The sequence below is a fragment of the Dendrobates tinctorius genome, unplaced genomic scaffold (genome assembly GCF_039654945.1).
Source record: "Dendrobates tinctorius isolate UK_male_01 unplaced genomic scaffold, ASM3965494v1 ptg000103l, whole genome shotgun sequence".
In the NCBI taxonomy this organism is placed as follows: Eukaryota; Metazoa; Chordata; class Amphibia; order Anura; family Dendrobatidae; genus Dendrobates; species Dendrobates tinctorius.
The window spans coordinates 31,212,500-31,239,136 of record NW_027361771.1 but is presented as its reverse complement, the minus strand read 5'-3'; the positions used below and the strand labels follow the sequence as shown (position 1 = coordinate 31,239,136).

Here is a 26,637-nt window from a genome sequence, read left to right as displayed (position 1 = left end):
TAAAGGGAGCAGCCTCAAGGTAAGAGTTTAATGTATAAAACAAGATTAGATAAGCTTTAAACAATTGATTATTGATGAAATGCTTTAAAGGTCAACAGACATGGAGGGAAGGGGACAAACTGTACCCCATCCTGAGCATGTACAGTGGCGCTGTTCCCATCATTAACCTTGACGGAAGACCTTGCAGCAGCTTTCCCATAATTTCAAGTGTTGGCCACAAGAGTACACATTCTGCCTATGTCCTTGGTGAGCCACGTCAGGGTATTAGGAGTCCGAAGAGTGAGGAAGTAAACCCGAAATAATGACCCATAGTAAATGTCTTAAAGAGTCCAAGTGCTTCACTCAAGCACAACCTTCCCCCCTGCAGCCTCCAGGGCAGACTTCATCTTCTCCGCTTCCTCTTTAGCCACGTTCACCTTGATTTCCTGAGGAAGAGACTCCACCATCTTCTTGGCCTGTTTAGATCAAACGAGACATTTTTTTTTTCTTAGACAGTGCAAGCTGTGTATACAGTGTACCATGAGATCTTGCACAGTAATCGTCACACTCTACTGCTCATACGTAACAATGTCTCGGGTGAGCAGGGTGAGAGGTTTACAATTCAGAATTATTTAACCTTAGATTTTACAGCCATGCCATTAATGTGTAATATCTGGGAGTCCTGCTGCCAAGTCTGACACCAGGGTCAGGAGCCTTCCCATTCTGGTGTGGGAGGTTTTCATGCTCCAGGGACTTGTTACGATCACCTTTGTTACACTATTGCACATTATTTCAGTAGCATAGCTGGAAGAAGCTGGCTTTTGAAAGCATTCCTTTAAAATGGCCTTGTGTCCCATACTCCCATCGAAAATCTTAACCTTAAAGGCTTGTGCACACGTTGCAGATTTGATGCGTTTATGCCATGCAAATTTGCTAGCAGAACCTGAAGCAATCCTGATTCCAGCAAAGTGAATGAGAAACCTGGAGGGTCATGAAAATGTATTTTTGACTTACAGATTTGGTGCAGAAAATCTGCAGCATGTCAGCTCTGTGTGTTTTTCACCATTGACCTCACTCAAATCAGTCAAAAAACACTGGCAAAAATGCACGTTTTTGCAGCTGCAGTTTTCCTGCCAAGAGATGCAGAAATGGTGCAGAAATTTTTGCACCCATTTACGCAACTTGTACACATAACCTAAATGGTCACTGTCCTTTAAACAAACTTGCGTAAAACTCTCCGCTGTACTGCCCCCTACACAGTCTAACCGGAAGTAAGAGCTCAAAAGGCTCAGTATCTCACGTGTGTCATGCTCAACTTGTAGTGGCTCTGTAGTGAGATAAGAGCAGGCGGTCATAATTTAATTCAGAAGTAGTCCAGGAACAGGCAAATTAGTCTTGTGTAAGGGTCCCGTCACTGATTTACAGAAGCATTTGAGTAGTTAAACTACTACGATTGGCGCGCTCTAGCAGCTGTAGCAAGGCAGATGCCTGTATTGAGGCAGGCTCAGCTCCTGAGCCTGCTCTATATACCTGGCCCTGCCCTAGGACCTACTACCGTACTAGTAAAAAAAAAATACACGTGCATTTTTAGTGTGTTTCCACGGTAGAAACGTATAAAAACTGCATGTGTTTTGCAAATGGCTATCAATAAAGTTATCATCCCGAGAAAGAATTAGACAATATGTCCAGTTCTGGTAACAGCTTCCCATTCATTACGCCATAAAAATACATTGTTTAGGCAGTCTGTCACAATCCCTGTCCTTTTTCCTATCCCAATTGTTCTTTATTCCTCAGAACGTGACCCAATATTCCCTCTTCTAAAGCACCCGCTATCTGCACACACATATACTTGCTGGTGACCGGCTCTTGCAGCTTTTTGGGCACTACCTTGTTTTCTTTTTGTAAAGATAGCTAGAATTTGTACTTGTTTTTACATAAAGCAATTTATTTTTACTTGTCATGAAATATACATGAAAGCCACACAAATAACCCCAACCATGGCTCTATTCTCATGGAGATATTATGTTACCTGAACCAAATTTACGCCCTGCACACAGTTCTTCACTTCCTTGATGAGCTTGACTTTATCTGTAGCATTCACCTCTATTAATTTTACAGTAAAATGTGTCTTCTCTTTCTTCACTGGCGCTTCCTCTTCATCTGTCGCCTGCATTAACCCCAAGAAAACATTCAAAATATTTATATTCTTATCAGACCAATTACCAGATCTTAATTTATTCTTCAGTGCATAATTACCTGTGTAGGTGCTGATGCACCAACTGCACCTGGCATCATTGTGCCCACTGGCATCATTCCAACATCCTGAATCTTCAGCGTTTTCTATAGGACAAAAATAAAAAATCATAACACTGTATGCAAGCCAGCAATCCTATATGGCTCACTGTGAAGAGGAAACTTGGAGCTTGAATGGGCATCAGCCAATCAGCTACATGAACATAGCTTTCCTGAAAAGAAAACATCAAGACTTGGATGTCAGGAGTCACAGTGACCTCTACAGGTTATGTCCTTTACTACACAATTAGGACTAACAAAGCTATGCTCCAACAGCACCGATTAACTGAGAATCTGCACCTGATATCTGATGACTGCCAAGGAATGCATGCAAATATGTCCTTACTATAATTTAGTGTCCTTACGCAGAAAAATTATGAACACTTGGATTTCATATTTATCAGAGTTACTCATTATTTTGAAGACTTTTTTGTACCAAAGCCATGAGAGCATAAAATATCTCATTCCCATGCCTTCGACTACTTTCACACTAGCGTCGTGTGACGTACGTCGCAATGCGCCGTTTTTGGAGAAAAAATGCATCCTGCAAAGTTGCCTGCAGGATGCGTTTTTTTATCCATAGACTTGCATCAGCGACACATTGCGACGTATGGCCACACGTCGCATCCATCGTGCGACGGATGCGTCGTGTTTTGGCGGCCACGACGCACAAAAAAGTTACATGTAACGTTTTTTTGAGCGTCGTGTCCGCCATTTTCGACCGCGTATACACGGCCGAAACTCCGCCCCCTCCTCCCTGGACATTACAATGGGGCAGCGGATGCATTGAAAAACTGCATCCGCTGCCCCCGTTGTGCAAATCTTTCACAACGTGCGTCGGTACATCGGCCCGATGCATTGCGACGGGCCCGTACTGATGCAAGTGTGAAAGTAGCCTTACCTGGAGAATGTAAGCATTTCTGCCAGGATTCAAGCTCTGAATCCTAAAAGAATCCTGTATATGTGACCATGACCCAAGTAAAATCCGTGTGTTACAAATGTGGCTTCTGCACTGCAAAGTGTGAAATCTGTACTAAATCCGCAACATTTGGACATACTCAAAAATCTGCAGATATTTCATGCTGTGTGTGATGTAATGTGCTTTCCATTAGAATTGATCCTTTACAGTCAGTCGTTGGACAGTGTAGAAGAGGTAGACCCGGGACTTCTTCCCTTGATGTGTTTGCATTCATTACAGAATGATGAAAGTTTGTCTTTTTTAAATATTCTCTTTATACTAATTAAAAACCCACTGATTGCAGCAGTGAATGAGCTCCATCAATATGTTCTTCAGGAGGATGAATCAGCCCTTCTACTTGGCACCAGAGCAGGGGTGGGCAATTCATTTTCCCGAGAGCCCACATGAGAGACCATGACTGTTGTGGAGGGCTGAACCAATAGCTTGAGATTAATTCTACTCAATATTAATTTATTAATATTAATTGTATCACTTAATATTGAGCAGAATTAAGTATGCCGACATTCCCCTATATATCTTTAAACCCCCCCACAGCCCCTTATATACAGCATGAGCCTCACACAGCTTACTACATATTAGTACAAAAAAGATTATTTCTTAAACGGTAAAAAATACAATATTAAAAAGATTTTTTCATATAATATGTATGGATATAGAACATAGTGATCCACAAGAATAGTAGCCGCAGACTATGGGCAGAAAGACACAACAACACTTAGTTAATGATATATTCAATACAATAACTGAACAATGACAGCCAAGTGAATAATTGGGATAGATCAGAGCAGCCGACTTTGAAACAGTAGGACTGACCGGATCATCCCTGATCAAAATCACACCACTGTGGTATCAACAATCTGAATAAATACAATAATACTGTGCTTGCTGCACTTATATGTAATTGATAAAAGGGTTAATTATCCATTAGTGCAATGACTGCTGTCGGTGCTGTGGCCACGTACCCCGACGCGCGTTTCGCGAGCAGTATAGTCGCTTCCTCAGGGGACCCCGTAGTCTGCGACCACTATTCTTGTGGATCACTATGTTCTATATCCATACATATATGAAAAAAATCTTAATATTGTATTTTTTACCGTTTAAGAAATAATCTTTTTTGTACTAATAAATACTATATTTCATAATATATGGTGACTCAGGTTCTCCTTTTTGTGGTATATCATTGGAGTCGATATATTTGTGAATATTGTGATAATTGCATACTGGTAATAATTTCAAGCCTACTACATATGCAGCATGAGCCCCACGCAGCCTCCCCATGTGCGGCATGAGCCCCACGCAGCCCTTTTATATACACGAGCCCTACAGTCTCTCCACATACTGCATGAGACCCCACACAGCCTCCCATATACTGCATGAGGCCCCACACAGCCTCCCATATACTGCATGACAGTATACAGCCTTCCCATAGCCTCACCATGTGCTGCACATCACCCCCATAGAATCCCCATGTGCTGCACGTCACCCCCATAGAATCCCCATGTGCTGCACGTCACCCCCATAGAATCCCCATGTGCTGCACGTCACCCCTATAGAATTCCCATGTGCTGCACGTCACCCCCACAGAATCCCCATGTGCGGCACGTCACCCCCATAGAATCCCCATGTGCTGCACGTCACCCCAATAGAATCCCCATGTGCTGCACGTCACCCCAATAGAATCCCCATGTTCACCCCCATATTCTACCCCACGTCATCACGTCAGCTGTTTCACACGCGGATTGGTGGAGGAAGTGGCCAGAGGCCCCTCCTCCACCAATGCTGACAGCAGGCAGGAGGGCATGGTGCGGCCCACGGACCTCAGGTTTCGAGCCCCACGGCTGTCTCGGTTCGCAGGCCGCACTGAGACAGCCAGAGGGCCAGATGTGGCCCGCAGGCCGCACATTGCCCAGGTCTGCACCAGAGAGATTACGCATCATTTCATACTATATAAAGAGGCAAGGCTGTGTGCACCCAATGAACTTTTGGTGAGTTTTTGACCCTGAATATTTTTGCTGTGTCAGAAATACAGCGTCTTACAGTTCCAACAAAGCAGATGGAATTTATAGAAATCTCATGCCCACTGTACTTCTTTTCTACTCAGTGTAAACTGACCTATGGTGCATGGGTTTAACATCCACAACATGTCAGTGGTTCTTGTGGGTACGCTGAGTTTAATGTGCAGATTTTTCCCCATAGACTTGCATTAGATGCAGAAAATCTGCACGTAAAAAATACACATGTTTTTAGCACATTTCCACCTTGGAAACGCATATAGTTAAAACACATGACTGTATTAACAAAGTTTTGTCACAGCCAAATACCAAGTATCAAAAACAATGGAGCTTTGGTTAAAACATGACGACAACAAAAATACAAAACACAGCATCAAAAAAGCGATAAAAATGCACGTAAAAACTCAACAAAAGCTCATCGTGGGAACAGAACCTGAAAGTTTTTAGTCAATAGCTTCAAGCACAGGTCTTGAAAACCAAGAGTATGTTAGAAATGTGCGGTATCTTCCATTTTAGTATAACCAAGCTTATCGTTAAAACCAGAAAACCTCTTTAATATAAAATAGTACATACTACTGTACCCACTAAATTAGGCTCTGAGCTACTGAGAAGGGGAGAGGCCTCATGTAACGACAGGGCTACTAGATCATCGCCATTTAGTGGGTGCATGCTTCCAGGGCAAATATGACAATGTGCAATGGAGTCACTCACATGGATGTTAACACCACCAAAGCAAAGTGGAACACTGACAAACAGCTCAGACTGCAGAGCTCATCTAACAACTCCATGTATCTCAGCAACCTGGACATGAAGAATGTGGGGAGATTATGGGATTAAAGGGAACCTGTCACCACATTTGACCCATCTAAACTATTAATATGGGCATACAGATTATAGACTGCTGATAAGAGTGATACTTGTATGTCTCATTAGATGCCTTGTTGTTGAGAAATCATCTTTTATCATTTTACATAAATTACCTCTTCCAGGCTCCAGGGCAGATGATGCCTGGAGATTAGCTTAGTTACTCACCGATAACGGTGTTTCTTGGAACCCATGACAGCACCACAGAGAGAGGGGGTCCGCCCATCAAGGACAGGAAAATACAGATAAAAAGGCGGCACCTCTCCTCCGCCCCCAGTTGGTTACAGAGCATCAGAGTGTCTCCCCGTTAGTTACCAACAAAATTATACATAGTAACATAGTTTTGAAGGCTGAAGGAAGACCTTATGTCTATCTAGTTCAGCCTATTTTTAGTGCAGCTGTTCTGCATTGTTGATCCTGGGGAAGGCAAAAATCCCACAGAGGAGAAACCGATTTTCTCCATAGGGAAAAAAATTCCTTCCCCTAAGCTGGGTCAACCATTGCATATTATGGAGAAGCACCGTGTCAAACGAAAACACTCTACACACATTAAACCGTGCTCACCGCACACATGAAGGGAATAATAAGCGGGTGCTGTCCTGGGTTCCGAGAAACACCGTTATCGGTGAGTAACTAAGCTATTCTCTCTCACCCATGACAGAACCATGGAGAGAATTTCAGAGATTGGTAGCTTAGGGAGGGACCACCACCTAAAGGACCCTTCTCCCAAAGGTCAGGTCAGACGTAGAGGCTAGATCTAAACGATAGTGTCTGAAAAAGGTGGAAGGTGCTGACCAGGTGGCCGCCTTACAGATCTGTTCTATCGATACCTCTGATCTTTCTGCCCATGAGGTCGCCATTGCCCTTGTAGAGTGAGCTTTTAAACCCTCTGGGACGGTATTCCCATTGGATGAATACGCCAGGGCAATCGCATCCCTTATCCCCCTTGCTAGGGTACTCTTGGATGCCTCGAGTCCCTTCCGAGGTCCCTGGAAACACAAAGAGACCCTTCCTTCCTACATCCCTTGGTGGCCTCTAAGTACTGAACTAGGCACCTCTTCACATCCAGGGTGTGAAATATCTCTTCTCCCCTATTCCTAGGATTTGGGCAGAAGGAAGGACTACTTCTTGGGACCTATGGAAGTGTGTCGCTACCTTAGGTAGATGTGCCGGGTCAGGTTTCAATATGACTCTATCGTCTAGGATTTTAGTGAACGGTGGTATCGCTGACAGAGCATGAATATCGCTCACTCTGCGAGCGGATGTTAGGGCCAGTAGAAGTACAGTCTTTAATGATAGGGTTTTCAGGGGTGCTGACTGGATGGGCTCGAATGGAGGCCCTGTTAGTGCAGATAATACTAGGTTTAGATCCCATGACGGTAATTTCTGGGTGATTATTGGTCTAGACCTGGCTGCGGCTCTAATAAACCGTGGTACCCAGGGGTTGCCTGCCACATCCTGGTTATACGGGGCACCTAGGGCCGCTATCTGTACCTTCAATGTATTAGTCGCTAGCCCCTGTTCTAACCCCTTTTGCAGAAATTTGAGAATTTTGTCAATCTGGACTCCATCCTGAACCCTTGCCCCGGAGCTGGACAGAAATTTCCTCCAAGTTCTCCCATAGGCTCTGGTTGTGATTGGTTTCCTACTCTTTTGTAGCGTGGAAACCAGGTTTTCTGAGAACCCCCTCCCCCCTCAGCAGTGCCCTTTCAAATTCCATGCTGTTAAATGGAGGTTCACTGCCCGAGGGTGTAACACGGGACCTTGGGACAGAAGGTCAGGGAGATCTGGTAGAACCCAAGGGTCGGTTATTAACAGTATTCTCAGCCAGGAGAACCAGGTTCTTTTAGGCCAAAAGGGAGCTATTAGTATCATTCTTGCCCTGTCTTCTCTGACTTTCCTTATGACTGCCGGGATGAGAATGGGCGGTGGAAAGGCATACATTAGGCCCTGTGTCCACGGAAGCATAAACGCATCCAGGGTCTGGGGATTTCCCCTGGGGTTTAGGGAACAGAATGCTTCTACTTTTTTGTTCTTGTGGTCGGCAAAGAGATCCATGTCTGGGGTTCCAGACATTTTTACAATCTGCCGAAAAATGGACTGTTTTAGAACCCATTCCCCCTGGTGTAACTGGATGCGACTCAGAAAGTCTGCTCTCTGGTTTTCTGTTCCCCGTATGTGTAGTGCAGAGAGGGATAGTAGGTTTTTCTCGGCTAGGATGAAGATTTCAGAGGAGGTGTTCATTAGTGTTAGGGACCTGGTTCCCCCCTGATGATTTATGTAGTCCACCGTCACCCGATTGTCCGAAAATATGCGGACGTGATGACCCTGTAGCACCGGTAGGAAGTGTGTTAGGGCATAGCCTACTGCCAATAGTTCCTTTTGGTTCGAGGAAGCTTCTAGTTCCTGACCTCCCCATTCCCCCTGAGCTACCCTGTTGCTCATATGTGCTCCCCATCCCTTGGGACTGGCATCCGTGGTAATTATGTGTGATTTTTATTACCCAGGGAATCCCTTTGGATAGGTTGTCTCTGCTTCTTCACCAAGCTAGGGAATGAATAGTTTTGGAGTCTAGAGTAACGTGACCTTCCAAGTGACCTCCTAATGCTAACTGGTTGGCTAATACATCCCATTGGAGATCTCTCGTATGTAGCTGCGCCCACTGGACCACTGGCAGGCAGGCGGAGAGGGACCCTAGTAGTGACATCGCTTTCCTTAGCGTCATGGAAGGGTTCTGAATCGCTCTTGCTACCATCTGAGCAATCCTCTCTTATTTGTGGTCTGGAAGGTAACACTCCTGGGTGTTTGAGTCCAGTGTTAGTCCTAGGAACTCCTGAACTTTGCTGGGCTCCAACCTCGATTTTTTTAGGTTTAGAAGCCAGCCGAGGTTCTGTAGAGTGTCCATCACTCTGTCCCTCTGTTCCTTGCATCTTTGGGCAGAGTTGCTCGCTTTTAGAAAGTCGTCCAAATATGGGATTATTAGAATATCTTGTTCTCTTAGGTGAGCCATAATTTCCGCTACTAGTTTCGTGAAAACTCGCGGGGCTACAGAAATCCAAAATGGCAGGGCCCTGTACTGAAACTCCCTTATTTTGCCTCCTATGGAGACCGCCAGTCTGAGGTATTTTCGGGAGTCTTTGTGGATGGGGACGTGATAGTATTAGACCTCAGCGATGCGTACTGTCATGAAGCAATGTGGGAAGAGAATTTTGGTGGTTGACTTGATTGACTCCATTTTGAATTTTTGGTTTTTGACATAATCATTTAGCCTCATTAGATTTATAATTGTCCGGAAGGTACAGTCCGGTTTGGTCACTAGAAAAAGAGGGGAGTAGAACCCTCTGCCTCTCTCCTGCGGGGGAACCTCCTGGAGGACTCTTTTGCTCAACAGGCTTAGGACCTCTTTTCGAGAGCTTTTTGTTCTCTTATTGACGATCTTAGTGGGGTCGCCACATATTTTTGAGGTGGGAGAGAGAGAAAGTCTATCCTTAGCCCTGATCCTATCAGATTTAAAAACCAGGGTTTGTTCGATATTTTCCTCCAGGCTGGGGAGAAAAATGCTTAGCCTCCCTCCCACCCTGGGCAAACAGTCACTTGGAGGGTTTTTTGTCTCGGGACGAGTTACCGAAGAAGAACCCCCTGTCCCTCCTTTCGTCCCATTTCTGTTCTCTCGGGGGTCTCCTCTGAAAATAGGGATTTTTGTGTACTCACCGTAAAATCCTTTTCTTCGAGTCAATCATTGGGGGACACAGAGACCTGTTATGCCGCTGGTCACCAGGAGGACACTAAGTAAACCAGAAAAAAAAGTTAGCTCCTCCCCTGCAGTACACACCCTCTCGCTGGCTGAGATTCTCCAGTTCGGTGAAAAAAGCAGTAGGAGCATAAACAGTTAACAATAACCATAACAATATCAACGCCTAAGAATGCTACAGTGAGCCAATAGGCTAAAAAGGGTTGGTGCCGTGTCCCCCAATGATTAGCTCAGAGAAAAGGATTTTACGATGAGTACACAAAAATCCCTATTTCTCCTACGCTTCATTGGGTGACACAGACCGTGGGACGTCCTAAAGCAGTCCCTGGGTGGGGAGCATACATATGCTATTACCCCATGTACCACTGAGTGAACACCGTGGTACTGCCGATTGCAGGCAGCGTCTGCCGAGAGCTGCATCCGCAGAAGCCTGAGAATGAATTAGGCAATGTTTGTAAAGGTACGCAAGCTGGACCAAGTCGCAGCCTTGCGGAGAGGCCTGAGAATGAATGTGGTAACTTTTTGTAAAAATATGCAGACTGGTCGAAGTCGCAGCCTTGCAGACACATTCTGCTGAGGCCTGGTGCCGAAAGATCGAAGAGGCGCTCACTGACCGGGTAGAGCGCGCCTTAATCCCCGCTGGGACAGGCGTGTTCCTGACACGGTAGGATACCTGAATCGCCAAGCGAATCAACCTGGCTAGACCCTTCCTATGCCCGTCTGGAAGTATGAACAGGGCATCTGACTTGTGGAAAGGAGCCATCCGCGAGATGTACCGTCTCAGCGCCCTAACCACATCCAGGGTATGGAGGGCCTTCTCAATGCGATGGACTGGAGCCGGAACAAAGGGAAGGCAAAACAATTTCCCCGTTGAGATGGCAAGAGGAGAGGACCTAGTCCAGGAAGGACGGGAACGTCCTGAGAACTACCTTTTCCTGATGAAAATTCAGAAACGGAGAACAGCAGGAAAGGGCTGCCAATTTCGAAACTCGTCTGATTGACGTAGTTGCCACTAGAGAGACCACCTTCCAAGAGAGGACGATCAGTGACACGTCCTGCAACATTTCGAAAAGGAACCTCCTGAAAGGCCCCGAGAACCGGGATAAGGCTCTATGAGTCAAATGGTCTTCTATAAGGAGACGCCACATGGGAAACTCCCTGAATGAACGTCTTGAGCTGAGACTTGGTGGCAATTTGTGTTGGAAAAGCACTGACAAGGCCGAAATTTTGCCATTGAGCGAGCTAAGCGCAAGGCTTGATATTAATCCGGATTGAAAGAATTCCAATATGGCCAGAATGGAAAATACCGGAGGTGATCGACCATGAACCTTGCACCACAAAAAAAGGAAGGTTGTCTAGGTGCTGTGATAGATGCGCATGGACACAGGCTTCCTGGTACTAATCATGGTGGAAATCACGTCATGAGGGAAACCAGCCTGAGCTAAAAACCAGGATTCAACGGACACGCCGTCAAAGACAGGACTGTTGTGAGTTCATTTTCCCCTTCACCGTCAATGTCTGATGAACTCCCTCTTCTGGTGAAGGAAGGTAGTGAGGCTGATTACCAAACACCTGATCTGGTAGATGACGACTGGGTAACAGGAAATTCTGACTGGATATAAGGCAGCCGACGCCCTTCTGAGTCGCTGGTGATTTCTCTGCTGGATTCTTGGAGACCAGTCTGATTCCTGCTTCCCAAAGATAAGTTTTTGCTCTGCTATTGAACTTATTAGTTTTGTTTTGTTTACCTTGTTTTTTGGAGTTCAGCCATCCCCGGTCGGGGGTGTGCTGAGTTCCATTTTTGTCTCTGATCAGTTTGTCTCTTTGCTCTGTCTTCAGAATTTACCTGAGTGCTGATATAGTCTTTTTGAAGTCCTAGCGACTTCAGGGCCTGTTATTCCTATCAGACGGTTGGGACATTTTTTGGTAGGGGTTTTTTACGGATTGCAGACAGCAGCTTTTCTATCCTGTCCTTTTTAGTTAGCTTGGGCCCCATCATTTGCTCAACCTATCTTTCTATCTGTGTTTTCATCTTGCTTCACCGTCATTATTTGTTGGGGGCTGCCTATTGCTTTGGGGTCTGCTCTGGGGCAGTTTAGATTTCCCCTTTCTTTCTTTAGGCCTATTTAGTTCTCCGGCTGTGATCGAGGGGTCTAGGGCATCGTAGGAACCCCCCACAGCTACTGTTAGTTGTTGTGGATAGGATCAGGGGTCTGCAATCCGATAGCTACCAACCTCTCCAGTTTTCTGGACTTAGCTTGTATTTTTTCCTCCTTCGGTGACTCATTCATAACACAGGACTCCGGAGTTCTGGTGGTAAATCGGGCCCTGCGAGAGTAGGTACATATGATATGAAAGTCGCCAGAACACGTCGGCGACTAGTTGTATTAGTTCTGCATACCATGCTCGGCGCGGCCAGCCTGGCGCGACTAGGATCACTGGCACTACCTCCACTCTGATCCTCTTGATGACCCTCGGAAACAAGGGAAAACGGGGGCGGGGGGGGGGGGGGGGGGGAAGAGATGTACAGGAGCGGGAACCAGAGCTATGGCGGAACTAGAGTGTCCGCTCCAATGGCGCAAGGATCGCGCGATCGGAAAATGAACCGATGAACCTTGTTGCTTAGTCTTGAAGCCATGAGATCCACATCTGGAGTCCTCCAACGATGACAAATCTGCTGAAAGAGTTCCGGATGAAGAGACCACCTCCCCGAGGCAATGCCTTAGTGACCGAGAAAATCTATCTTCTAATTTTCCAAGCCCGGGGTGTGGCTTGCTGAGATGGGCGAATGGTTGGTCTCGGACCTATGGAGGATGAAACTCACTTCGTGCATGGCCATCCTGCCCCGAAAACCTCCCTGACGGTTGATATACACTACAGCCGTGGCGTTGTCGGATTGAGACCTGATGGGGAGACCTGCAAAGAGATGGTAGAAACTCCTTAGATCTAATCTGATTGTTCTTATCTCCCAAAGTTAATGGGGAGACGTGACTCTCGGGTTGATCAATGACCTTGTGCCGTGAGGTGACGAGGGACCGCACCCCTACTGAGGAGAATTGCGTCGGAGGTTACTACCAACCATCTTACTGTGGGTAAAGACCTCCCTTGATTCAGGGAGGACCTCGGTGTCTACTCCCTGAGGGCTTGCCTGTCCCGCAGGGACGGAGGAATCCAACGGTCCAGGGAGAACCGGTTCTCGTCCCAAGCTAACAGCAATGCATGTCATAAGGGACGGAGGTGGAACTGTGCAAATGGAACTGCTTCCATCGCTGCCACCATCCTTCCGAGATCTCTCATGCTGAAAACGAATGGAGAATGAAACTGGTCGAGAAAGAAGCCGCTCTGCTTGTTGTAAGGCTTGGGTCTCTCTTGGAGGGAGAGTGGTGAATCCGCGGGAAGTGTGAGCCGGTCCTGGGAGAGACTTTTTGCAGTCTATCTTCCGCCCTAGGCGGGAAAGAGTATTTACTTTTATCCACAGATTCCTTGCAGACTGGAAGGGAGCGACCCTTGATGAGCAGGTCGTCCAGATACGATAACACTACCACTCTCCGAGGGTGAAGAATGGGCATGACAGCCACCATGACCTTGGTAAAGACCCTGGGAGCGGTGGCGAGCCTGAAGGGCAAGGCCACGAACTGGAAGTGTTCCTCGTGAGTTGCAAAACGCAGGAGCTACTGGAGGGACGGGCAGATCGGAATGTGAAGGCAAGCGTTCTTGACATTGATAGATGCTAGGAACTGTCCCTTTTCCATGGGAGCGACAACTGAACGGAGAGTTTCCATTTGGAATCGCTGTACCGTGACAAGGTGATTAACAATTGAGATCCAGAGATGGGCCGCATGGACCCGTCCTCTTTTAGAACCACAAAAGAAGGACTGAATAAAATCTTCTCAACCCTTCGTGAAGGGGGACCGGAATGATGACTCCGTCCCTTAGAAGAGCCTGAACAGCCCGAAAGAAGGCCCTTGTCTTTCTCTTGGAGAAAGAGGAAAGGAAAACTCAAGTTGGAGGGGGGGGGGGGGAGAAATTGTACTGTATATTATATCCGAAGAATACCAGCTTCCTGACCCATTCGTCGTCATTAGGTAGATCTATGAGATCTGGCTCCCCTAGATCCAGAAGCCCTAGGCCTGGGTTTCCAAGAACGGTTAGATCTGTATGAGATCTGGGAGCCTCTGTCTCTGCGCGGGGACAGACCTGATCCGAAAGAGAAGGTAGAGGAGGACCAACTGGAATTGTTGCGAGAAAATTGAAACACGTCGGCTGTTGGAGCGAAAACGGCCGAACAGCCCTTTGTTGAGGAAGGAATTCACTTGTCCCCCCCCCCCCCGGTAGTATCAGAAATGAGCTGGTCCAGTCTCTCTCCAAAAAGATGACCCGCTTGAAAAGGGGGGAGAAGTCAACAAACTTTTAGATGTGGCATCCGCCCACCAGCCACGGAGCCCTGGGGCTCTTCAAATGGAGATCGCATTAGCGGCAGTATGAGCCGCGCAATTGGCGGCCTGAAAGTCTTAGTTACTCACCGGTTAACGGTATTTTTCGGAGTCCATGACAGCACCACCTGAGAGAGGGGATCCGCCCTTCTTAGGAACAGGAAAACCTACAGATACAAAAGGGCGGCACCTCTCCCACGCATCAGTTGGATTACAGAGTATAAAAAGAGGACCTCCAAGGTTAATGCATAATTATATGTACAACAATATCAATACTTAAATCTTTATCACCCGTGGATATGTACAAAGGGAAGACGTGCACACCCAAATTAATTAAGGGAAGGGAATCTATGGGTGCTGTCATGGACTCCGAAAAATACCGTTAACCGGTGAGGAACTAAGACTTTATTCGGTCGTCCATGACAGCACCACCTGAGAGAATTACAGAGAGTAATCACTACTTTAGGGGGGGACTACAGCCTGCAGAACCCCGATACCGAAGGAGAGGTCTGCAGAGGCACCCAAGTCTAGTCTATAATGACTATAAAAAGTGCTCGGAGAGGACCAAGTGGCCGCCTTACAAATCTGGTCGATGGAGACTTCCGACCTCTCGGCCCACGAGGTTGCCACGGCTCTGGTGGAATGCGCCTTCAATTTCTCCGGAGCTACTCTACCTTTTGAGGCATAAGCTAACGAGATTGCTTCTCTAATCCACCTGGCTAGTGTACTTTTGGACACCCCAAGACCTTTCCTAGGGCCTTGGTAGGAGACAAAGAGAGCATTGTCTTTCTTCCAGGGATCGGTAGCTGCTAGATACTCCAAGAGGCATCTCCTAACATCTAAAGTGTGTAGCTTCTCCTCTTTCTCATTAGTTGGTTTAGGGAGGAAGGATGGAAGGACCATTCCAGGGACTTTATTGTGTTTCTAGATAAGGTCAGTCGACCTTCTAAGTTACCCCCCAGGATTCTCTGATACCATAAAACTTCGCCCTGTAGAGTTCTCGTATGAACTTGGGCCCACTGGACTGCAGGAATGCAGGATGAGAGGGAACCCAACAGGGACATGGCTTTCCTGAGGGACATGGAGGGGTTGTTGGAGGCGTTCAGGACCCGGCCATGCAGGTGCAGCAGCTTCTCTGGGGGCAGACGGCATTCCTGTTTTTTTTAATCTAGGGTTAGGCCTAGAAATTGTTGAATTTTTAATGGCTGCAAACGGGATTTTTTGATATTAAGTATCCATCCCAACCGCTCTAGAGCCGCCGTTGTTTTCTGTAATTGTTCTAAACACTGCTCGGCTGAACTGCCTATTATAAGGAGGTCATCTAAATAGGGGACGACTAGAATGTTTAGCTCGCGTAGATGGGCCATCACTTCTGCCATCACTTTGGTGAATACTCGAGGCGCAACCGCCACCCCGAAGGGTAGGGCCGCGTACTGGAAGTGCTGGATTGACCCATCCAACTGAACCGCCAGTCTAAGGAAAGATTGGTGTGCTAGACCTATGGGTATATGATAGTAAGCGTCTTTCAGATCTAGGACCACCATGAAGCAGTTTTGAAACAGCATTTTTATTGCGGTGTTGATTGTTTCCATTTTAAATGGACGTACAACCAGGAATTTATTGAGGGCTTTGAGGTTAAATATAGCCCTGAATGAGTCGTCCGGTTTACGGACCAAGAACAGGGGGGAATAGAATCCTTTCCCCCTCTCTCCTCTGGAACTCTCGTCAGGACTTTTTTGTCCAGTAGCTCGAGGACATCGGTCTCCAGGGCAGCTTGTTCTAGCGGGGAAGATTTGAGTGGAGTTACCTTGAACCGATCTTGGGGAACGCAGGAGAACTCTAGGTGCAGTCCTGTAGCTTTCACCCCCAGTATCCAGCTGCTATTTGAGATTCTGGCCCAGGCCGGGTAGAAGGCAGATAATCTTCCTCCTACCGGAGCCACTAGTCATTGGGGCGGCTTCTTATTATCTCGTGATGGACCTTCTTGGCGCCCCCCTCCTCCATACATGAAGCCCGTACCTCTGGTTTTTTTGTTGTCCCATCTGTTCTGATCTCTGGCCTGTCTCCTGCGGGAATACCCTTTCCTAGAAAAGGGACGTCTCCAGGATGTATTCGGCAGACTCGGAAATTTCTTTTTCTCATCCCCGGCCATCTCTAACAGTTCGTCTAGGACGGGGCCGAACAAGTATTCACCCTCACAGGGGATAGAACAGAGACGGGACCTGGCTTGGATATCTCCCGGCCAGCATTTTAACCAGAGGGCTCTTCGGGCCGAATTAGACAAACTTGCAGACCTAGCCGCCATTCTTACTGAGTCCGCTGAGGCATCTGCCAGAAAGGCAGCAGCATTCTGGATAATTGGAAGAGACTTACGGATGGAGGCTCGCGAGGTTCCATCCTTTAGCTGAGAGTCCAGTTGATCCAGCCAGACCATCATGGATCTGGCTGCGCACGTGGCTGCTATTGCTGGCCTTAGGGCGCCTGCTGACATCTCCCATGTGCCCTTTAAAAAGGAATCTGCCTTTTTATCTAGGGGGTCTTTAAGGGAGGCCATATCGTCGAAGGGTATAGATGACTTTTTTGAGGCCTTAGCTACCGCTGCATCCAGCTTGGGGGCCTTATCCCATCGACTTACTATTGGGTCCTCAAAGGGGTATCTACGCTTGAAAGCGGGCGGCATAGAACCCCTTTTTTCCGTTTTTTTCCACTCCCTGTCTATCAGGCTCTGGACTTTTTCGTTTAGTGGAAAAGTCTTTTGTTTTCTGGGGTCTAGACCCCCGAACATAATGTCCTGAGCAGACAGTTCTGTCTTTTTTTCTTCTACCCCCATGGTTGACCTTATGGTTTTAATTAATTTATCCATTTGGTCCAAGGGAAAGCAGAACCGGCTGGAATCCTCTTCGGAAGAAGAAGAGGAGGCCGAGGACTCTGAGGAGATATCTTCCTTCCTAGGGCCGATTGAGTGAAATGCATTAACCCGGACCTGCTAACGCCGCCTGGTCTCCCTTTCGGGCCCATGCCAAGGCTTAAGCTGCTTAGCGTCCGACAGATGACGAATGCAGTCACGCTCAGCCTAGAACGACTGAGGGCCTGAAGACTCTGAGCCTGAAACACTAGCTCGTCTTCTTTTAGAAGAACCTTCTTTTGATAGGGCTTTTATTTCAGTCCTGATTAATTGCCTCAGGTCTGTAGCGAAGCTTGGAGCTTCTTCTGCTACCTGTATAAATAGGAAAGAGTGTAAGAGTCTGATACTCCACTCACGTTCTACCCCTCATCTCCGTCCCTACCGTCTGTCTCACGCAAGACTGACACAATCTCTTGGGGTGGCCATCTGGTAAGGGGCAACTACAGAGGGCACATTCCTTGTGCTTCTGCTTCCCTGTGGCCTTCTTCCCCTGAGAATCAAACACATAAGGGGACACTGCATCAGGGTACATTCTCGCAGATCTCTTACCCTTGCAGATGAGGACAGGTACCGGATCATGGGGGGCTGCGGGAGGATCCTTTGACCTAGAGGAACTGCTGTGGCTCCGTCCACTTGAACGTCCCTCCTTCCTCTTAGGTTGGTCACTGGGGCGCTTTGCCACGGGCTGCACCTCTTGTGGGTCCATGGGGGCTTCTGTTGTGTCCATCGCTGGGCCTCCAGAAGCACCTCAGCAGCGATGCCTTCTGTCTTAAGAAGGCTCCCCCTCCGGATTAGCAGGAACTCTGACCGGTGTTCGGGCCCCCCATTGGACCGCTCCCCGTGTTCCTCCCCCTCCCCTTCAGGTGCCCGGCCCCCTCAGGCGGCGGGCGCGCATCGGCGTGCGTTCACCACAACCGGAAGCATCCGACTTCCGGTTTCGGCGCTAGGCCCCGCCCCCTTTGCCGCGTCACTTCCCTGCGCGATAGAGGCCGCAGGGACGCACAGCAAGGGGCTAGCACTGCACCGCCGGCTCGGAACCGCCGCTCCCTTTGTGGGACACCGCCGGCGGCGCCCGCCCGAACGGACCGCACCCCCGGGGGAAGGAGACACAGTGGGACCCGCTTACCTCACCGGTCCCGTGGAGAAGGCGACCGCCGGACCCTGTCTCCGCCTGCTCTTACCACTGCCGTGGAAATCCTACCCGGACCCACCGTGGCGCATCCAGGGCCCCCAGCGAGACCGAGGTAGGAGAACCCCCCGCTACCTGAGTCGGTCCGCTGGCCTGGGATTCGGTTATCCATGACGGACGATCTGTAGGGAGTTCTGTCCTTGTTAGGAACAGGAAACCAACTGATGCATGGGAGAGGTGCCGCCCTTTTGTATCTGTAGGTTTTCCTGTTCCTAAGAAGGGCGGATCCCCTCTCTCAGGTGGTGCTGTCATGGACGACCGAATAAAAGAAGCGTCTACTACAAAGTTCGCTGTGTGAATCATCTGGCTGGTGACAGAGGTTGTCTCTGGAGGAAGATTGGTGCCCTGGAAGGCAGTAATCAGGACTTCTGCCCAAGCGGCCTTGCCTTAGTGACCTAAACTGCGGAGAAGGATGGAACAAACGCCGCTCCTGAAGCTTCCAAAAAATTGAACGGGCAAGGTAGTCAATTTGATGATCGGAGGGGTTTCTGACCGAGGAACCCTCAGAAACAGATAGGAGCGTTGTGAAAGCAAGACGCGGTACAGGAGGGTCCACCGGAGGGATCTGTAATCGATCCTTCATTAGGTCTGGATCAAAAGGGTATTTAGCCAGAGTAAACTTTTGCCCAGTGAACCACTTATGGCTGATCCCTATGATACTGGACGGCTGGGAAATAACCAGCGCACCCGCTTATTCCTTAAATGAGGAGTGCTGGAGCGGGAATATTTTCCTCATTCAACCTCAGAATCCTGTTGACTGATTCTATAAGAGAATCAAGCAACTCTTGATCAGTTGGGTGATTCTGATGGGCTGACGTGACAGATACAAAATCAGAGTTATGCTCGCTGTGAACCTCAGGAGAGGGCGAGCGAGAGACAGGAGTCGCTGATGCTGAGGCGCGAACGCGACTAGGGGACGCACCATGAGCCCGCATTGGCAGAGACAGTCCTCCCGGAGGGGGAATATAGCCTTGGTCAGAGGCTCCACCGACCGTGACAGGGATGCAGCCCACTCGGGGGTACCACACGCAGGAGGCCCGTCAGCAGCGGCTGCGAGAGTCGTTGGAGCGCAGGTCGGGGCACGGTTCGGACGCAGGCCGGGTCGCGGTCCGTACATAACGGATTAGCTTGAGCACTGGAGAGTCATGCTCGCTGTGGTAAGTGTTATGAATGAGTCACCGAGGAGGAAAAACAAAAACAAGCTAAGCCCCAGAAAACCAGAGAGGTTGGTAACTAAGCGGATTGCAGACCCCTGATCCTATCCACACAAATAGCAGTAGCCGTGGAGCGTACCTACGATGATCCTAGATGCCTCGTCACAGCCGGAGAACTAAATAAGCCTAAAGCAAGAAAAGGGGAAATCTAAACTGCCCCAGAGCAGACCCCAAAGCAATAGACAGCCCCCAAACATGTATTGTCGGTGAGACAAGATGAAAACACAAACACAGATAGAAAAATAGGCTGAGCAAACGATGGGGCCCACACTAACTAGAAAGGACAGGAAAGGAAAGATGCTGTCTGCAATCACGCACAAAAGCCTGCCAAAAAATGTCCAACACTTTCTGATAACAAAAACCCTGAAGTCGCTAGACTTCAATTCCCTATATCTGCACTCTGGTATATTCGGAAGACAGAGCAAAAAGAGACCAATCTGATCAGGGACAAAAAGCAAACTGGCATAAACAGAGACATAAGAATGGAAATTCAGCACAGCCCCAGCAGGGGCTGGCTGACCACAAAAACTGTGTAAATCAGACCAAATCTCATGTGAAAAAATAGAGCACACTCAGCTTGAGAAGGCAGGAACAGAACTGGAAACCAGAACCTCAGGGCAGGAAAAAAAAAAATCACCATCACAAAATTAGGGAGTCTGCGGTCTTAAATCCAGTCAGAGACTCCTGATGTCCAATCACAGTCCTCCTCCTCAGGTGGCAGGTCTCTGCCATTTAGATCAGCTTCATTACCTGCTGTCACCACCAGAGGAAGCCCGGATAGAGAACTCACGACTCCTCTGTCAACACAGCCAGCTCCACCACCCTCACCAGAAGCCAGAGGTAAACCAGAAAATAAGTTCACAACAGGTAAGGCCGACTTGCAGGTAGTACACACGGTAGAAAAGCGCAGTGTGCTTCTTAGCGGCCCGTTTAGCCTAATGTGGATGAGGCATAGCGCCCCAGAAAGGGTTAACGGCAGAGCCTGACTGCAGCTGCAGGGAATGTGCTGGGAAGGGGTTAAGCTTTAATCTGAGGGCAGATGCAGCTTACCCATGCTCCTGTGTTATGTCCCCCGGGAGGAAAATGGTGGCCCTGTGGCGTCACCCGGAATTCGGCTGCTCCTGAAAGGGTTAACTGCACCAGAGGTAAGACATAGCCCCCGAGATTAGAATTGCGCGTCTCGTTTGGAATGAGAGACGCCAAGAGGAGGGGGTGGTGACGATAGTGCGGGCGGCGCTATTCAAATTGCGGCCTAGAAGGCCAGAAAAGCCGGGGACTAAATTTTTGGCCTACCCACTGTAGGTGCCTGGGGCGGGTAGGGGCCGGCGCTATCGAGGGCGGCACTACTTAAATTGCGGCCTAGCTAGCCGAAAAAGCAGGGGGCTAAATTTCTGGCCTCCCTGCGGGTAAGCGCTGGGCGAGGGGGGCCGCGACCGGGCGCCAGTGTACCGCCGCTGACGCTAAGTCAGCGCTTCTCCCGGGGCAAGGACCCGACCCCATACCTCCACTCCTGTGCTCAGTCAGGTCGTCGCTGTCCAGGGTCTTTCAGTCTCATCCTCCAGGCGATGTAGCAGAGCTGGAGGTGGTTTTACAGATGGGTATTGCTCAATCGATCCACCCTGTGGTAGGGGGTCGGAGAGCGACCGCCACGTCTAGTTTGGGGGCTTTGTCCCAAGACGTGGACGCCTCCTCGTCGAATGGATATTTTTTCTTAAGGGAAGGGACCGTGGAGTTCTTCCTAACCGGTCTTTCCCATTCTTTTTTATCAGGCCCTGTACATTCTTGTTTAGCGGAAACACTCTGCGTTTCTTTTGGCCTAGTCCCCTGAACATTATGTCCTGGACTGATCTATCAGGCCGAGTGTCTGCTACCCCCATGGTAGACCTTACTGCCCTTACTAACTTGTCTACCTCATCTAGGGGAAAACAGTGAAGGCCCCCTGTTTCTTCATCTGAGGATGACGAGTCGGTGTCCGAAGTCTGTGAGGTGACTTCCCCTGACGTCGAGACTTCTGACTGGGAGCCTACTACTACATCCCTTTTTTTGCTTTCCCTTTGTGTTAGGGATGAAAAGGCACTCAAACTCCGATCGGATTACCGCTCTTAGATCCGAGGCGTGATCCAGGGTTTCATCACAAAGAACTTCCTGTATGCAGGAGTCGCAGAGCTTTTTATCCCAAGAAGTTGGTAGTGGTCTGTTACAGGTGGGGCATTCCCTGTTCTTTGTTTTCTCTTTCTTCTTTCCCTAATAAGGGAAAGAAGTCTATTACAATGGGGAACATTCACGTAGATCACTTACCCCATTATGCGCAGTTGCAGGTACCAGTTTGGGAGGTGGATTCAGATCCCTCACGGGTTGATCCACGGAAGGTGACTTGCTCCTCGCAGTTGACTTGCTCCACTGCGTAGAGTGGCTACTGGACCAGCCCTCGCGCCTGTCCTTCTCTTTTTGCCGGTGATGGTGGTGTTGCCTGTGCTGCTGCTGCTTAGGCTGCTGCATTGGCTGCTCCTCGTGCTGGTCGCTGTCCTCCATACTTACAGGACGCTTCCAGCAAGAAGTAGCTCCAGCGTCTCCTTTTTAAATTTCCCGGCCGTGACGTCACTTCCTCTCCCAGCCCGCTCCGCTGTGTGCCCCGGGGAGCACGCAGTGCGCATGCGCCGACCGCGGGGACCCGGAAGTAGTTCACTCCATTTCCGGGGCAGCGCCATATTAGTACACCTCTGTACCGCGGCGCTGCCCGCGCGTGTACCGGCCTCCCCCAGCCTCCTTTCCAGAGCGGAGGCTCAGTCCTCTCCCCCCACTCACCCTGTGAAGCTCCTCGGCTACAGCGGTGGCGGCTTCAGGAACTGACCCCATCGCGACAGGGGCCTCCCCGCTGCCAGTATTACGGACGGGACGACCCTAGACTCCTTTTCAAAGGTAAGCTGCTGCCGCAGGTTCCACGGGTCACCAACTGAGGGCGGAGGAGAGGTGCCGCCTTTTTATCTGTAGGTTCCTGTCCTTGATGGGCGGAACCCCTCTCTCCATGGTGCTGTCATGGGTGAGAGAGAAAACTTGTTTTAAATGAAAGGGGGGGGGGGATACCAGCGTGATATGTAATGGCCACCAGTGTAATATGTAATGGTTAACAGCGTTACCAGTTTGATATGTAATGGTTACCAGTGTGATATGTAATGGTTACCAGTGTGATGGCCGCTCCCTGCTCTCCTGATCTCACTGCAGAGCGGTCTGTGATTATACCCAACACATCTACACCTCCCTCTCAGCTTCAGCTTCCATCTCACAGGCAGAAAGGGTTGTGATATTGTTGTAATACAATAGAGCCGAGAGAGAAGCAAACAATGTGTTTTCAAGCAGACAAATTCCATTTCTCCTGTCCTGTGTTAGTTAATTGTCTTACACTGGGAACACCTCCTTCACTTATAATAAGCTCTGGAAGCAGAGTTATTTCCAGGCACCATCCGCCCCAGAGCCTGTAAGAGGTCACTTATATAAAGTGATAAGAGGATTTCTCAACATCAAGCCATCTGATTGACACACAGGGAGGACAGTTTCTAGCATTCTATAACCTGTATGCCCATATAAATAGTTTAGATAAGTCACACGTGGCAACAGATTCCCTTTTACTAGAGGCACAACTGATTCAATTTTGATTTGAAGCATCTTGTCTTACTATACGGCCACGTATGTTCTTATCATATGAAGAAGAAAGGTCTACCTCCTAATACCATGTGTCAATGAAAACTTCTATAAGGGTCACGGAATAATATGTTGTACCCACCTTAAGTAGTTCATTGAGGTCACAGACTTCCAGCAGAGTAAGGCTCGCTATTTGGTCTACCAGCTGTTGAATTTTTGGAGGGTATACTTTGGGTGCATTATCCAAAGCCGGGCTGGGTAATGGCTCATTGTGAAGTGCGCTTGACGTCCGTAGATACCGACTTGCGGATAACTCTAGCCTATCCAACAACAAGAAACAGTTATCAGCCCCCACCTACAAAGCTCAGGGAATATAATATACACCTGTTTATTATTATTTATTTATATAGCACCATTGATTCCATGGGATATGTGATCATTCTCCTATTATCTTCATATATTTCATGTTCATTCCCCACCTATAAAGCTCAGGGAATATAATATACACCTGTATATATGGGATATGTGTTCATTCTCCTATTATCTTCATATATTTCATGTTCATTCCCCACCTATAAAGCTCAGGGAATATAATATACACCTGTTTATATGGGATATGTGTCCATTCCTCTATTATTTACATATATTTCATGTTCATTCCCCACCTATAAAGCATATAATATACACCTGTTTATATGGGATATGTTTTCATTCCTCTATTATCTTCATATATTTCATGTTCATTCCCCACCTATAAAGCTCAGGGAATATAATATACAACTTTTATGTGGGATAGGTGTTCATTCCTCTATTATCTACATATATTACATGTTCATTCCCCACCTATAAAGCTCAGGGAATATAATATACACCTGTATATATGGGATATGTGTTCATTCTCCTATTATCTTCATATATTTCATGTTCATTCCCCACCTATAAAGCTCAGGGAATATAATATACACCTGTTTATATGGGATATGTGTCCATTCCTCTATTATTTACATATATTTCATGTTCATTCCCCACCTATAAAGCACAGGGAATATAATATACACCTGTTTATATGGGATATGTGTCCATTCCTCTATTATTTACATATATTTCATGTTCATTCCCCACCTATAAAGCACAGGGAATATAATATACACCTGTTTATATGGGATATGTTATCATTCCTCTATTATCTATATATTTTTGATGTTCACTCCCCACCTATAAAGCTCAGGGAATATAATATACAACTTTTATGTGGGATATGTGTTCATTCCTCTATTATCTACATATATTACATGTTCATTCCCCACCTATAAAGCTCAGGGAATATAATATACACCTGTTTATATGGGATCTGTGTTCAATCCTCTATTATCTACATATATTTCATGTTCATTCCCCACCTATAAAGCACAGGGAATATAATCTACACCTGTATATATGGGATATGTGTTCATTCCTCTATTATCTACATATATTTCATGTTCATTCCCCACCTACAAAGCTCAGGGAATATAATATACACCTGTATATATGGGATATGTGTTCATTCCTCTATTATCTACATATATTTCATGTTCATTCCCCACCTATAAAGCACAGGGAATATAATATACACCTGTTTATATGGGATATGTGTTCATTCCTCTATTATCTACATGTATTTCATGTTCATTCCCCACCTATAAAGCTCAGGGAATATAATATACACCTGTATATATGGGATATGTGTTCATTCCTCTATTATCTACATATATTTCATGTTCATTCCCCACCTATAAAGCACAGGGAATATAATATACACCTGTTTAGATGGGATATGTGTTCATTCCCCTATTATCTACATATATTTCATGTTCATTCCCCACCTATAAAGCTCAGGGAATATAATGTACACCTGTATATATGGGATATGTGCTCATTCCTCTATTATCTACAGATATTTCATGTTCATTCCCCACCTATAAAGCTCAGGGAATATAATATACACCTGTATATATGGGATATGTGTTCATTCCTCTATTATCTACATATATTTCATGTTCATTCCCCACCTATAAAGCTCAGGGAATATAATATACACCTGTATATATGGGATGTGTTCATTCCTCTATTATCTACATATATTTCATGTTCGATCCCCACCTATAAAGCACAGGGAATATAATATACACCTGTATATGTGGGATATGTGTTCATTCCTCTATTATCTACATATATTTCATGTTCATTCCCCACCTATAAAGCACAGGGAAGATAATATACACCTGTTTATATGGGATATGTGTTCATTCCCCTATTATCTACATATATTTCATGTTCATTCCCCACCTATAAAGCTCAGGGAATATAATATACACCTGTATATATGGGATATGTGTTCATTCCCCTATTATCTACATATATTTCATGTTCATTCCCCACCTATAAAGCTCAGGGAATATAATATACACCTGTATATATGGGATATATGTTCATTCCCCTATTATCTACATATATTTCATGTTCATTCCCCACCTATAAAGCTCAGGGAATATAATATACACCTGTATATATGGGATATGTGTTCATTCCTCTATTATCTACATATATTTCATGTTCATTCCCCACCTATAAAGCTCAGGGAATATAATATACACTTGTGTATACGGAATATGTTATTTTATCAGTACACCAATAGCCTCAATCCCATCACATGGTCCAACACTAAGAGAAATGGAGCTTTTTTAAGAAAGGGCTAAACAGCATCTTTATTGTGAAATATATGTATGTCTTTGCATAGGTATTGAATATATTTCACAATAAAGATGCTTTTTAGCCCTTTCTTAAAAAAGCTCCATTTCTCTTAGTGCTCTCTCTGTGTGGCCCCCGGTACATGCCCCCAGTCCACGCTCCAGTGATGACCTCCCGTCCAGGCAGCCATTCATCCCACCATTACCTGCACAGGGAGGAGGACGCGGCGCTCCGCAGTCTCCAGCAGCAGCGGGCGGCGGGAAACATGGCTACAGCCTGAGCGGCACACTACTACCGGGACACAACGGCTACACGAGCTCCACACACTGCTCCCGCTGTCACCGGCTGTAACACATGGAGTCCTCCACACTGTGACCTACCCACAATGCACGGCGCCGGGGGCCTGGCAAGGAAAACTTTATTGTTCCCAGCGTCGCGAACAATGGACGTCACATGCAGCTGAGGGCTAGAGCGGCAGGACGAGAGGAAGCCATCACCACTCCGACCTACTGATTCATGTTCTCCAGCTCTCCTAACTTCTAGAGAATGGGTAGAGGGCGAAACAATAAGAGTTTGGGGAACACTACAACTCTCAGCATGCCTTCAAGGGTCTGCAGCTGTCAGGGCATGGTAGGAGTTGTACCTACCCC

General features: G+C 47.3%; 1 protein-coding gene across 1 annotated transcript; it reads right to left on the bottom strand.

The window, feature by feature from the left end:
* MRPL12 (mitochondrial ribosomal protein L12) lies at positions 1-26,390 on the bottom strand. Its single transcript, XM_073588192.1, has 5 exons — positions 26,193-26,390; positions 23,400-23,577; positions 2,236-2,319; positions 2,009-2,146; positions 1-455 (listed from the first exon to the last, which is right to left on the bottom strand). The coding sequence occupies exons 1-5, from the start codon at positions 26,252-26,254 to the stop codon at positions 339-341; spliced, it is 579 nt and encodes a 192-aa protein (XP_073444293.1). The 5' UTR covers positions 26,255-26,390; the 3' UTR covers positions 1-338.
* Between the last annotated feature and the right edge of the window lie 247 nt (positions 26,391-26,637).

What these genes read in the sequence shown, in the direction of transcription:
- MRPL12 (XM_073588192.1), bottom strand. Translation starts at nt 26,254, where the DNA reads ATGTTTCCCGCCGCCCGCTGCTGCTGGAGACTGCGGAGCGCCGCGTCC. An exon ending in GCGTCCTCCTCCCTGTGCAG is followed by an intron (nt 23,578 to 26,192) that starts GTAATGGTGGGA and finishes GTTGTTGGATAG; the next exon opens with GCTAGAGTTATCCGCAAGTC. An exon ending in ACCTCAATGAACTACTTAAG is followed by an intron (nt 2,320 to 23,399) that starts GTGGGTACAACA and finishes TTTGTCCTATAG; the next exon opens with AAAACGCTGAAGATTCAGGA.